This window comes from Cricetulus griseus, assembly GCF_003668045.3.
Source record: "Cricetulus griseus strain 17A/GY chromosome 1 unlocalized genomic scaffold, alternate assembly CriGri-PICRH-1.0 chr1_1, whole genome shotgun sequence".
Taxonomy (NCBI): domain Eukaryota; kingdom Metazoa; phylum Chordata; class Mammalia; order Rodentia; family Cricetidae; genus Cricetulus; species Cricetulus griseus.
This window is the reverse complement of record NW_023276807.1, coordinates 100216762-100229710: the sequence shown is the minus strand read 5'-3', so window position 1 is coordinate 100229710 and position 12949 is coordinate 100216762. Positions and strand designations below refer to the sequence as shown.

The following is a 12949-nucleotide window of genomic DNA, read 5'->3' as shown; positions in this document are numbered from 1 at the left end:
AATAAGAGTTCCCCCTCTACAAAGGGTCTGTGGCCAGATATGTGTGTTTGGTCTGCCTCTTGGAGAATCACAGAGTACACTAGCATGTAAGACTGACAAACAGAAGAAACAGAATTCATTTTGTTGGGCCCAGCAAAATGTCTGTATCTTTTATGCCTTTTTTTTTCCCCTTTGGTTTTGTTGTTTGTTTTGTTTTATTGTTTTCTGTTTGAGACAGCATCTAGTGTAACTCCAGTGAGCCTCAGACTCACTATGTAGCCAAAGATGACCCTGAACTCATCGTCTTTCTGTGCCTACATCCCCAGCACTGAGATTGCAGCCATGCACAGTGCATCACTCTGCTCAGCTTCACACATCATCTCATTTCATTCTCAACTCACCCCTGAGAAGTGAATACTGTAAGCAGAAACTAAGGGGGTTTCTTGTTTGTTTTGTTTTGAGATAGTAGTATCTCACTGGGTTACCCTGGCTGACCTGGAACTCACAGAAATCCTTTTGTCTCTGCTGTCTTAAAGCTGGTTTATCCCCCCACCCTTATTTTATATTTTATTTGTTTGTTTGTTTGTTTGTTTGTTTGTTTATTTGGGTTATAGATGGTGTGAGTCCCCATGTGAGTGGTGGCAATTGAGCCTGGGTTCTTTACAAGAGCAGCCAGTGCTCTTAACCACTGAACCATCTTTCTAGTCCTGCTACTTCTACGTTTAAAGGAAACCACCACCACACCATGCATGGAAGTGTGATTTTTTTGGGGGGGGGGGTGTGATTTAATGAGGCTAGAGACTTGCTGTGCTCACCCAAAGTGTAGAGCAAGCTGGGCGGTAATAGCGCACGCCTTTAATCCTAGCACTCAGGAGGCAGAGGCAGGCAGATCTCTATGAGTTCAAGGCCAGCCTGGTCTACAAAGAAAGTGTAGAGCAAACCCAAGTCAGGCCCTGAACCTTCTTTTAGAAGCTGTGTGACTCTGGGCAGATTTCTCTGCCTTTGTGTGTCCCAGAACTTCTCACCTGTTTGAATCTGGTCTTTATAGAACAGGGTTGAGTGGATGAGAAGAGAAAAGGTGACCAGCTTCAGGAAAGTAGGCATGCTCCCAGCCTTGCTGCTACTTTGTAGGAGGCCCAAGATTACAAAGACAGTCTGTGAAACCTCTGCTGCCTGTTTCTAGAGGAGGGTGAAGGCTGGCTTATGAATGGATCTTTCCCAGATGCTTGTATGGGATCCTCTTTCTTCTTGGCTCCAAATCCAGTCAAGGAAGCAAAGTGCAGTGCCCTAGACAGACTTCCCAGGCCCCTGGCTCTGCTGCCCATCCTCTCTCAAGGCCCAGGATGGGTCCATAAAGGGTGACTTCTCCATGTGGCCCTGCAAAAGGCCACATAACTAGACATTGCCCACCTTCACTTCCCAGAACCTGGGATGAGAGAGACCAGGAGCCTCGGTGAGCTGCCAGATGGTGACGACACCTCTCCCTCTTTATGGGCTCTTGGCCCAGCACAGAGTCTGGCATCTCAGAAAGCATGGCTGAGTGCATGAATGTATTCTCACCAGCAGTATCAGCCACCTGGAGAGGCTTGGCTCCCTTTCCCTTTTCTACCTCTTTACAAAACTGGCAAAGAGAACCAGGTGCAACACCAAGGCCACTGTCACAGGTCCACGGCCCCAATCCTAGTGGCTGGGAAAGATTCCCGGATTGATCTTTTTGTTTGCTTTTTTAATTGTTTTTATTTAAGACAAGGGCTCGTGTAGTCTAAGCTGGCCTCTAACTCACCATGTAGCTGAGGCTGACCTTGAGCTCCTGATCCTCTTGCTTCCTCTCAAGTGCTCTCAAACAAACCATGCTTAGCTTTGTTTTTGTATTTTGAGATAGGGTCTCTGTAGCCCAGGCTGGCCTCTAACTCTTGGCAGTTCTCCTACCCCAGACTCTCAAATACTAGGACTATAGGCCAACTAAGATTCCTGTTTACCTAAGTTTTCTCTCAGATTTAAATCAAAAAACATACTTTCTGTCTCATTGTGGAGCTCCTGGTGTAATCAAATTCTCTCCAGTCTTGGGGTTTCCTCATCCCTTCCTCTAGACCCATGCTGGTACCCTCACTTCTGTCTGTCAGGTGGTAGCCCACCTCCATTCCTCATATTTTGTGCCCTTCACCCCCAATTCCACTGTGAGTACAGATATGTACCTGACCTGTTTCTGAATCTCTTCCCTGCTCAGCCTTAGAATGTGGCCTGGCACATAGAAAGCCCTTAATAAAGATTGTCACAGGACAGCAGAGCCTTACTTGCCATACTGAGGCTGCAGGTCCAACCAGGGCTCACAGAGAACCCTACAGACCCAGATGCCTAATACCCACCCATACCCATTAGAAGGTCTACACAGAGTCTGTGTGGCTCTGTCTCACTTTTTTTTTTTTCACAGACCCCCTTCCTTTTGATACATTCCAGAAACCAGATATCATAACTAAGCTGGATTTTTTTTCCTGGCATCTCTTACTGATTTTCCCCTGCAGGACAAAAACCAAAACCAAAAACAACACATTCCACGACCCTGTGTATGTGGCTGACAAGCCAAGATTCTCTACAGGTTTGCAAAACCATGGTCAAGAGACCTGAGGCCCTGCTGACACTGTGATGCACAGTTCAGTGTGAGCCAGGTGTGTCCCTTCCCCTCCACTGCTCCCATCTGTCCCCACTTTCAACACAACTGATAGCAGTTGCACTACCAGACTTTCCTCCTCCCACGGTACTCTCACATGGGAGCTGGCACTGCAAAACAGGGATGGGAGCTGCTGTAGTGAAGGGGGTGAGACCCTCTTTTGCCTCACCCAAGAGTGCTTGGGGCTTTCCTGGGCTTAGGAAAAAAACAAACAAACAAACAAAAAAACTGCATGTGGCCTCAGCAGAGTCTGAGGTATAAAGACGTGAACCCAGCCTCTCTCTGGACCTTTTGCCCTCCGCAGTCTTCCAGACTTGATGGTGTCCTCCCTCTCTCCCTGCTGTCCCTGGCTCCAGGAAGGAGGAGAACGTCAGGAGCCTGGTGAATGACAAGCGAGCTGTGGTGGCACAGTGGCATCGCTACCAGCAGTACAGTGTGGTAATGGAGGAGGTAGGTTGTCCAGTCTGGGCCTCTGTTGGGTATGAGAAACCCAGCAGTTCCCCAGCTTCTCTGACCCCCGAGCCTGCTGTTGCAGGTCCCACTGCAGCCAGGAGAATACCAGGTTGATGACTATGAGGACGAGTATGATGACACATATGATGGCAACCAGGTGGGCGCCAATGATGCAGACTCTGATGATGAACTCATCAGCCGCAGGTGAGTTGTAAGGCTGGCACGCTAGTGTCAGGAAGCCAGGACTCAGCCTGCAGCCAGGCTTCCCCACCCCCCACCCCCACCTTATGCTCCTTCACTCCAGTCCACACACACTAAATCAAATCAGGAAGGTTTTGATTTTTTTGGTTTTGTTTTTTTGTTTTTTGGTCTTAGCAAGTCATGTTTTTCCTAAGTGCAGAACATTTTTCTCACCAGAATCTTGTAGGGATTCCCCTATGCAGATCAAAGCCGGGCTTTCCTGATGAACAAAAAGACTGGGGATCCCCAGGGCCACAGCTCAGCTACCCTCTGCTCACTCCATATAAGACCTCCACATGGGACCTTTAAAGAATCTGGGGACTAAAGCAAAGCCTGCTTGAAAACCCCTGTGGAGGTTCCCTGGCCTCCTGAACAGTGCTCTGGAGTCTTTGATCTCACTCTCTTTTCCAACCCTCAGGCCCTTCACCACCCCTCAGGTGCTGAGAACCAAAACGCCTGGAGAAGGACAGGAGGAAGAATATGAAGTGGAGGAGGTTGAAGAGGAGGCCCCCAAGGTATATCCTGGGCAGGTGGCAGATAAAAGAAATGCAGCTCTGAAGGGCAAATTAGACACTGTGCCTCCTGCCTCTGACCCGCTGGTTTGGGGAGGGACCTTTCAAGCACAGACTGTTTGGAGAGCTGCTAGCTTTGATCTCCACTCCACTGCTCAGGGGCTTCCCAGGGGACAGATTAGACGCTGGGTCTGTGGACAGCTGAGTCATTCATTAGGTGCTACCGTCTGGAAGAAGGAAGGGTAGCTGTAGGCTTCTGTGCCCAGGCTGGCAGTTCTTAAAAATTAGAGAAGACTTAGAGCCCTGAGGCTCTGGAGATAACTAGACCTTGTAGGTCTGAAAAGTCAGTTTTAGCAGCTAAACAACTTCTTCAGCTGAAATCTTAACTTGAGACACAAATAGAAAACCAATGAAAAGTGATTTTGCTCCATTTGAGGGCTTTGCCAGGCAGCCCCCAACAGGGGACAAAGCCAGATGTTCCCAGGGCTGCATGGAGGGCCTGGTGGGAACTAGCCTAAGTGATGGGAAGTACTCTGTGGAGATGCCACAGGGCTCTCAGCCACTTGGCTCCATCCCTCCTCTTTGCCTAACCTGGGGTAAGTCCAGATTTGCATCTGAATCTTTCCATGTCACTAATTCTACTCCTTTGAATTTTTTTTTTTTTTTAAGATATGCTATGTGTCAAAGCCTGCCTGTTCCCTGAGGTCCTAACTTTCCCTTGCACAGGTCCACTGTGCACTTTGAACATAGAAAGCTGTCCTCAAGAGGAGCTCTCACACAGCCCTCTGCTGTTGTATCAGAGTGAGACCTGACCATCAAGTCTCAGGGCAAGCCTGCTTCCTGGTGCCTTAGTCAGCTTTCTGGCCTTTTGTGTCCTTTCCTGTTGGCCGTCTCTGCCAAACCTGCACCCACTCCCGTTGGCGTGCTAACTGTGGTCCTTTCACCCCACCAGCCTGCCCCATATCCCTTTAGCTCCTTCCCTCCCTAAAGAAAGCTTCAGCTGGCTCGGTCCTAAAGATTTCCCACCCTACCTGCTGTAGCAAGCCCCACGTGGATGCATCAGGATTCCTTCCAGCATGGCTCCACACAGCCCAGGGAAATGGAAAAGCACATAATTGAAGATTTTTGTCTTCTCTTCCTTCTAAAGCTGGACCATTTCATCCAGGATCCTGCAGTGCTGAGAGAAAAGGCTGAAGCCAGGCGCATGGCTTTCCTTGCCAGGAAGGGGTGAGCATTGGAGGGACTAATTCACCTGGAGGATTACCATCAGGGGAGCCCAGCTGACTATGCAGGAAACCCTGGGTTTTTTTTTTTTTTTCAAGACAGGGTTTCTCTGTGTAGCCCTGGCTGTCCTGGAACTCACTCTGTAGACTAGGCTGGTCTCAAACTTGGAGATCCGCCTGCTTCTGTCTCCCAAGTTCTGAAGTAAAGGTGTGCACCGCCGCTGTCCGGCCCATGGGGACTTTGGGGGTATTTAGCTCTTGATTAGCTCTACGAAATAACTATTAGTGTCAGTATCATGGTATGGTTTGGCTGAGAGATATTAAATAACTTAGTAAAGATCATGCAGCATTAAGTGTCACCTAAAGATGGAAGCCAACCAAAGTATGTGCCTATAGTCTTAACTACTTGGAAAGCTGAAGCAGGAGAGTCATTTAAAACCAAGATTTCAAAACCAGTCTGGGCAACATAGCAAAACCCTGTCACACATGAAAACCAAACATCACAGTGTGAACCTGTGAGCCCAGTACTCAGGTGACAAAGGCAAGAGGGTGTAGTAGGGGTTTTTTTGTTTTTTGGGTTTTTTTGCTTTGTTTTTTACTCTTTATTCTTTGGGGGGCCCACCCCAGCGCCCAAACAGTCACACAGAGATTTATTCTTTCTTATGAATGCCCAGCGTTAGCTTGTTTTATTTCTAGCCAGCTTTTCTCAAATTGTCCTGTCTACATTTTCTGGGCTTTTACCTTTTTCTATTTCTGTACATCTTTTCTTTCCTTCTTACTCTGTGTCTGGCTGGGTGGCTCTCCCCACCCCCTTCCTCCACCTCCTCCTTTTGTCTTTTCCTATTTATTCTTGTGTGCCAGCCCTGCCTATTTCTCTCTCCTGCCTAGCTATTGGCTGTTCTGCTCTTTATTAACACAGCTTTACAGAGTTAAACAAATGCAACATAAAAGAATGCAATACATCTTTGCATCATTAAACAAATGTTCCACAGCATAAAGGAATGTAACACATCTTCAAGTAATATTCCACAACAAGAGGACCTCTGGTTGTAAGGGTACATAATCTGTTTCAGAAACAAAAAGGGTTGAGCCCAGGTGGCTCAGCCTTGCACTCATAATCATTACTTGACAGTGTAAGTCTCACTCAGCATGGGAGTGTGTGCAAGGCTTGCTGGTGGAATGAAAACAGCCCAGGCGGAAAACACGTCCTCAGAGGCTTAGAGTCATGGTGGAGACAAGGGGGCACTTGATCTAAGCTCTTACGGTAGAAAGTTGTGGAAGAGGTGTTTTGTTTTGTTTTGTTTTGTTTTTCCAGACAGGGTTTTGCTGTGTGGTGTTGGCTGTTCTGTAGACCAGGCTGTCCTGGAACTCAGATATCTGCCTGCCTCTTCCTTCAGAGTGCTGGGATTAAAGGTGTGTGCCACACCGCCCAGCTGTGGAGGAGTTTTATTATGGTGAGAAGTTCAGGAAACACAAGTCAGTCAGAGAGAGGGTCTTAACAGGGATCCCTGAGATGACTATCAGGTTCCCTCTCTTTTTTTTTTTTTTAAGATTTTATTTATTATGTATACAACATTCTGCTTCCATGACTATCTGCACATCAGAAGAGGGCACCAGATCTCATAACGGATGGTTGTGAGCCACCATGTGGTTGCTGGGAATTGAACTCAGGACCTTTGGAAGAGAAGTCTTAACCTCTGAACCATCTCTCTGGCCCAGGTTCCCTCTTTTTGTTAGTAAAGAAACTGGCCAAATGGGCCAAGAGTAGAAGCATGGGCCAGGGATGGAAGTCCAGTCCCATCCTAAGCTCTGGGCATAGGTGACCTCACCAAGAGACATTTGATTTCATTCTGAGGGCAGGGAGTTGAAGGTTATTGATCAGAGAGCAAAGCTGTTATGATTTTCTTCCATCCATTCCCCTGAGGTAATGCTCTGAGTAGACCTCAGAGGCTGGTGGGCTACAGAGAACCTCAGTCAGGTCTGTGAACACATTTGGCCTTTGGAGGCCACCAAGTTAGAACCTGATGTGTAAAAGTAGAGTATTGTCCCATTTGTAGGAGGATGGGTGGCAGAGGGGAGAGACCCATCACCATCATCCAGTCCACTAACAGTTCATGCTCACAGATGGGTGATGGGTACAGCTTCAGGGGCTAGGAGACAATCAGACCTAGACCGGGGCTCCATTTCCCTTCCTGTCTGGACCTGGGCCAGGGCACGACCTCAGTGGTAGCCACCAGGGTGGACTGTAGAGGTCTTCCTGTCAGAGCCTCTTCCAACTGATGTCCATCATCGTGTGGTGGGTGTTATTCCTTCAGGTACCGGCCTGAGAACTCCGCAGCAGTAACAGGCAGCCCCCGGGGTCATGGGCAAAGCCGAGAAACCACCCAGGAGCGGAGGAAGAAAGAAGCCAAGAAGGCAACCAGAGCCAACCACAACCGTAGAACCATGGCTGACCGGAAGAGAAGCAAAGGCATGATCCCATCCTGAGGTGGCAGAGCTGCCTGGGTGAAGGAGGCCCCTCAAGGCCACCACCACACCTCACCTGCCAGCCAGCCATGAGCGCCTTCCTATAGAACACAAAGTGCCTTATCCCTTGGTGCAGGAACCCAGTGCCATCAAGCAGGCCATCTCCCAGCTGTGCTGGTGGGAAAGGATGGGGATGAAAAACCAAGGTGTCCTTATTTTGTGCAGCAAGACACCACCTCACGGAAGTCCTGGATGGCAGGAGACCTGTATATTCAGAAGCAACAAAAGGCCCGTGAATAAAGTTTCTGACCTTCTGACAATGTTCCATGACATGCTCCAGCCTTTTCCCTCTGTCACTCCTCATGACACCACCACCTGAAAGACAAGAAGGCACAGTGGTCCCCATTTTCTGCCTGTTGACTTTCCATGCTTGCCCTCAGTGCCACTCCTAATGTTGCTTGCTCTTCCTTGCTGTGTGAGCCTGAGCACATTGGCACTTTCTCTGTGCCTGTGGAAGGAAGTCACCAGTGCAAGGCCGGCCTAAGGTCCCTTCTGTAGCTACCTCATGTACCTCCCCCCCAGGAGGTAGGCACTGTTTCCAGTTCACAGTGCAGATTGGGAAGTGAGACGGATTGAAAGTGTGTTCGTAGGCCACAGGCAGGAAGTAGAAACTCAGTCTGATCCCTGTCTGTACAGGTTATAGATCCATGTAGATGATATCAACCCCTATGTCACAGCTAGAACAAGGACACTTAGCCAATTATAGAGCCCTGTAGTTACACTACTGTTAGCCACCAACTGTCCCAAATCTAGAGATTAGAAACTACTAAAAAGAAGTGAAGATATACTGCCAGCCCCTATTGAAGCAAGTGGAAGTTGGCTAGAGTCCAGAGCCCTGTCCAGGTGTGGCCTACACTGCAATGGGCATCAGCTAACGGGCCCCCTGGGCTTTAACTGATGTGCAAGGAGGTCTTTGCTGGGCTGATCCTGACCCAGCAGGGCCCGAGTCTTATCTGCAGACCTCTGGATGCCAGGGACATTGATTTGATTGCAGTTAGGACGAACAGGCAGACAGACGCTTGATAAATTGTTTTGTTAGGCCAGCCTGCACAAGTGAAAATCAATGGCAATCCCTGCGCCTTACTGGCCTCTGGGAGCATTTAAGATGCAGAGCGGGTATGGGGTGTTGTCCTCCCCAAGGGCTGCTGAATTAGGTAAGATCTGGCAGACATACTGACAGACAGCAGGAAAACAGTTTCCTCCTGGAAGCACTTACAAGTGGCCCAGCTCAGTGGCAGGTTCATTTCCCCCTGGCTGAGCTCAGATGGAGCTGATGTCTGCAAGGCTTTTGGAGCTCTGCCTGCTGCTGTTCCCGAAGCCACCCAGAGGACTGCCTGGGTTTCCTGGGAGCAGTCTGGCCAAAAGAATAGAACATCACCATCTTTCTGTTTCCCAGCATGTCAGGCCAGATCAAACAAGGAGCAACATGTTGTTTGCATCTTTTAGCTCACCAGGACAGCCATTCATGGTCCTTTAAAACCAGCCCAGAGCATTCTTGTCACCCTCTTCCCCTCAGCTTAAATGAGAGCATTGGACCAGATGACTGGCACTATTTGGTGTTGGTGAAGTCCCAAGAGATGGAGACTGAGGCTGTTGCTCAGTGGTCGAGCACTTACCTAACATGCACAAGACTATGGGTTCATCCCCAGTACTACATACACAAAGGAAGTCCCCAAGGAGATTCCAAGTTTAAGATTAGCAGCCCAAGAGTGTTGGGTGGGTGGCCCATCCCCACTGCTCTCCTATTCGGGTATTTTCTAAGTGCCTTTTCTGTGCCCTGCAGAGAATGTGACCATCATAGATGTTTCTGGAGAAACTTAAAACCTTGTGCCTCTGGAGGGACACAAGACTCAAGTGTCTTTGATCCTAGTCTGTGAATAGGTGCAAGAACTTCTGTTCCCTGGGAGGCATAACCAGAGATGGATTATGAGAGACCTCAGAGCCTGTGGAAAGGAGCTTAGCAAGGAATCTGCCCATAGTAACAGCCATGGCTGAGTGTCCTTACCCAGCTGCAGCCTGGGGGAGAAAACAGTTGGCACAAACCTGCATGTTAACTTCCCTGCCAGGAGCTCAGGTCCAATAATATGTGCAGAAAAAGAGTCAGCCAGAGTTAGAAATGGTGGCACGTACTTGTTTCTTGGGAAGTAGAGGCAGTTCAAGGTTAGCCCAAGCTACATGTGACCCTGTTAATAAGTGAATAAAGACTACATCTTTCTGAAGAACAAATTTAAAAGCAGAATACGTGAACATAGTGTCAGGCATCATTTGTGAGAATGTTAAAACTCCTTTTGCACACTGACCAAGTGTGTGAGGAAGTGCATGGGTAATGCTTGCGGCAGGGCCATGATTGCTTCATTGGGAATAAACACTCATTCAGGCCAGACTCTCCTCTGTCTTCTCCTGGAGTTCATTCTCTTGCTTAATCTGGCAACGTTGGGAGGCCCAAGGTCACACAGCAAGGGACCTGATTAGGGTCAGTCAGCCACACTCTTCCCTCTCACTTCAACCAAAGAAGACACAGCAAGTACTGAGAGCACAGGGTGCTCGGATATGCTAGGCTGCTGGGATTTCCAAGTACATGGGATGTTGTCCTATAGAGCTGGGTTTTCTTTTTTCTTTTTTTTTTTCTTTCTGTTTTCCACCTTCAAGAGGCTTGTATAGTTTACTGTTCAGTCTACTGAATAATGTTTTTGTTTTGGGGGTGTGTTTAGTTTTTCAAGACATGGTTTCTATGTGTAGACTTGACTGTCCTGGAACTCCCTCTATAGACCAGAGTGGCCTCGAACTCACAGCGATCCACCTGCCTCTGACTCCCAAGTGCTAGGATTAAAGGTGTGCACCACCACCACCCAGCCATGTGTGTTTGTTTTTAAAGAAGAAATTGTTCTAAAGCTGTATTTTGTATTTACTTGTATGTGTACATGCATGAGTTTATATGTACCACATGTGCATGTGCCTGCTCAGACCAGAGCATGTTGGATCCCCTGGACTAGAGTTAAATGCAATTGCAAGACACCTAACATGGATTCTGGCAACTGGACCTGGGTCATCTGCAAGAGCAGTGCATACCCTAACCTCTGAACTCTCTCTGGGTCCTTATTTTATTTTGTGAGACAGGCTCTTGATATGTAGCCTAGGCTCAAATTCAAGATCCTCTTGCCTCAGCCTCCAATGTGGTGGGATTACAGGTGTGAGAGCTCTCCTCAGGAGAGAAGGAGGAAAGGTGATGGTGTCCTGATCAGAGTCTGAATAGCACTGAAGCCTGGGAGAGTTCTAACCATGCCCAGCCTGACCCAGAGACCAACACCAAGCAGCCAGTATCCACATTTGCTGCCTGCACTAAGGGTCAGCCTATTGGGAAGCCAAAAGTGGAGGACCAGGACCCCTATTTAGTGTATGTGTTCCAAAGCCCTGCTGGGTGTCAACATCCATACATGAGGCCCACCTCTGCCCTCCTGGAAGTCACAGTGCAAAGGGCATATGGACATTAACTGAAATGTTTTAGAAACTACTGAAGAAGCCAAGGGTGCTTGTGCATTGGGCAGAAGCCAGAAGTCACCAGGGACTATGGTGACTGGCTTGGCTAACAGTGGAGGTGGGGTGGGGATATGGAGAGGAGTCGGAGGCTGAAGGGGAGCTGGTTCTGGAAACTCACATTGCAGAGGAGGCCTGAGGTAAGCAAGATAGGTTGGCACAGCCCCACCTTTAAGTTTCTAGAAGGAGCTGGAGCTCCAGGGACCCATTGGGAAGAAGGCTGGGCTGCAAGCCATACCAGACTTCTAAAACATCCCTGGCCTCTGCTCTTACCAAGATTCCTGGATATGGAACAACCAGGGAGGGGCCTGGCAGAGGGCAAAGGTGGCTATTGCAACTCTGCAGCCCTAACCCAGGTTGAAAGGTTGATTCTAATGCTGTAGCAATGGCTCTTCTAAAGGACCCTGGTTCAATCCCCAGCACCCACATGGCAGGGTGGTGCCATGTGGCACTCTGTAACTCCAGTCTTGGGGGATCAGAAGCCCTCTCTAGGGGTGGGGGCACTGCATACATGGGGCACACGGACATACATGCAGGCAAAAGACAGACAAGTTGAAAAGGTCGATGCTGGTGATAGTACCATCGACAGCCCTGTGTGTGAACGGGGTGTGAGATGGGTCCTGAAAACAGCCATGAGATTTTGTCTTTGTATCACAGAGAAATTAGTAAGAGGGTTCACACAGGTTTCAACTGGTCCGTAGCATTCTCAGCATATTAAGTGCCCCCCCACCCCACCGTGTCTTCCCGTGCCCCTAGCACATTGTCTTGAGGATTGTGAGTTTCTGTAGGGCTCTCCCAGACACAGTGTCCTTGCTGTAGTCTGAATGGGCAAAAGTGACAGGCACTGAGTTCTATTTTCCAAAAGTGACATTATGACATTCAAGACACTCACCACTCATATCTCATAAGTATACTGCCATCTCAAGGAGGTAACTATGTCTCTGTCTCTCTATCTCTCTCTGTGTCTCTCTGACCCCTGCTTCCTGTAGCCTCCAGCACGCTCTCTGCAGTGTTTGTGCACAGGCTGCAGGCCTGCCTCCCACATCACATTCTCATCTTGCTCAGCATTCTTTCACCAGAGCCTCAGGCCTGCTCATGCCTGTCCTTTTTATTGCTAATCCACCCATAAAGGAGGATGAGGCAGTCAAAAGAGCACTGGACTGAAGGCCAGGAGCCAAGAGGTGGGGAGGTGACTCAGCTAATTAACTGTATGCTGCCTACACGTGAAGATCTGAGTGCTGATCCCCAGTACCCGAGTGACAGCAGGTGCAATAGGCCAGGGATAATAAGTGGCTCGAACCTTTAATGCCAGCACTCAGGAGGCAGAGGCTGGTGGATCTCTGTGAGTTGCAGGCCAGCTTGGTCTACAGAGGGAGTCAAAGCAGTGACAGCAGCAGCCACTGCAGCAGCTCAGTCCTTTGCTTTAGGAGGCAAAGTGGCCACAGCAGAATCCAAATAGGTCACCCAGCCTCCAGAGTCCACATCCTCAACCCTTCAGCTCGCCTGCTTCTCTATAGTTTGGTACTTGAGTTGGGGAGAGGGAAAAAAGTATTCCATGTATGTTTGGTTTGACGTGGAGCAGAAAAGGTCAACACCTCCTTGATTCCAAACATGATACTTTCTGCTGATGCAACTTGTAATTCAAGTCATTTTGTAAAACAGGGGCGGAGGAAGGGAAAGATAGGAAGCTGGGCAGAGTACATTTTATAAGTTCCACTTTACCACAGACTCTATCAATGGAGGGAGGGAGTTTCCCTAGGACGGCCCAGTTGGAAAGGCTTCATTAGGCAATCAGGCATTGCATGGAATTGCCA

General features: G+C 48.8%; 1 protein-coding gene across 3 annotated transcripts in view; it reads left to right on the top strand.

Annotated features, from left to right (window-relative positions):
• Positions 1-9579, top strand: part of Ascc2 (activating signal cointegrator 1 complex subunit 2) — a 46577-nt gene extending 36998 nt beyond the window's left edge. For 2 of the 3 annotated variants that reach the window (XM_027387337.2, XM_027387336.2), the window contains exons 16-20: positions 3004-3097; positions 3183-3304; positions 3759-3855; positions 5000-5079; positions 7391-9579. In XM_027387337.2, the coding sequence (XP_027243138.1) occupies positions 3004-3097; positions 3183-3304; positions 3759-3855; positions 5000-5079; positions 7391-7562 (565 nt within the window). In that variant the 3' untranslated portion in view covers positions 7563-9579. Of the gene's footprint in view, positions 1-2951; positions 3098-3182; positions 3305-3758; positions 3856-4999; positions 5080-7390 lie in introns of those variants that run through there. The other variant, XR_003479508.2, reaches the window with a different exon arrangement.
• Positions 9580-12949: the final 3370 nt, after the last annotated feature.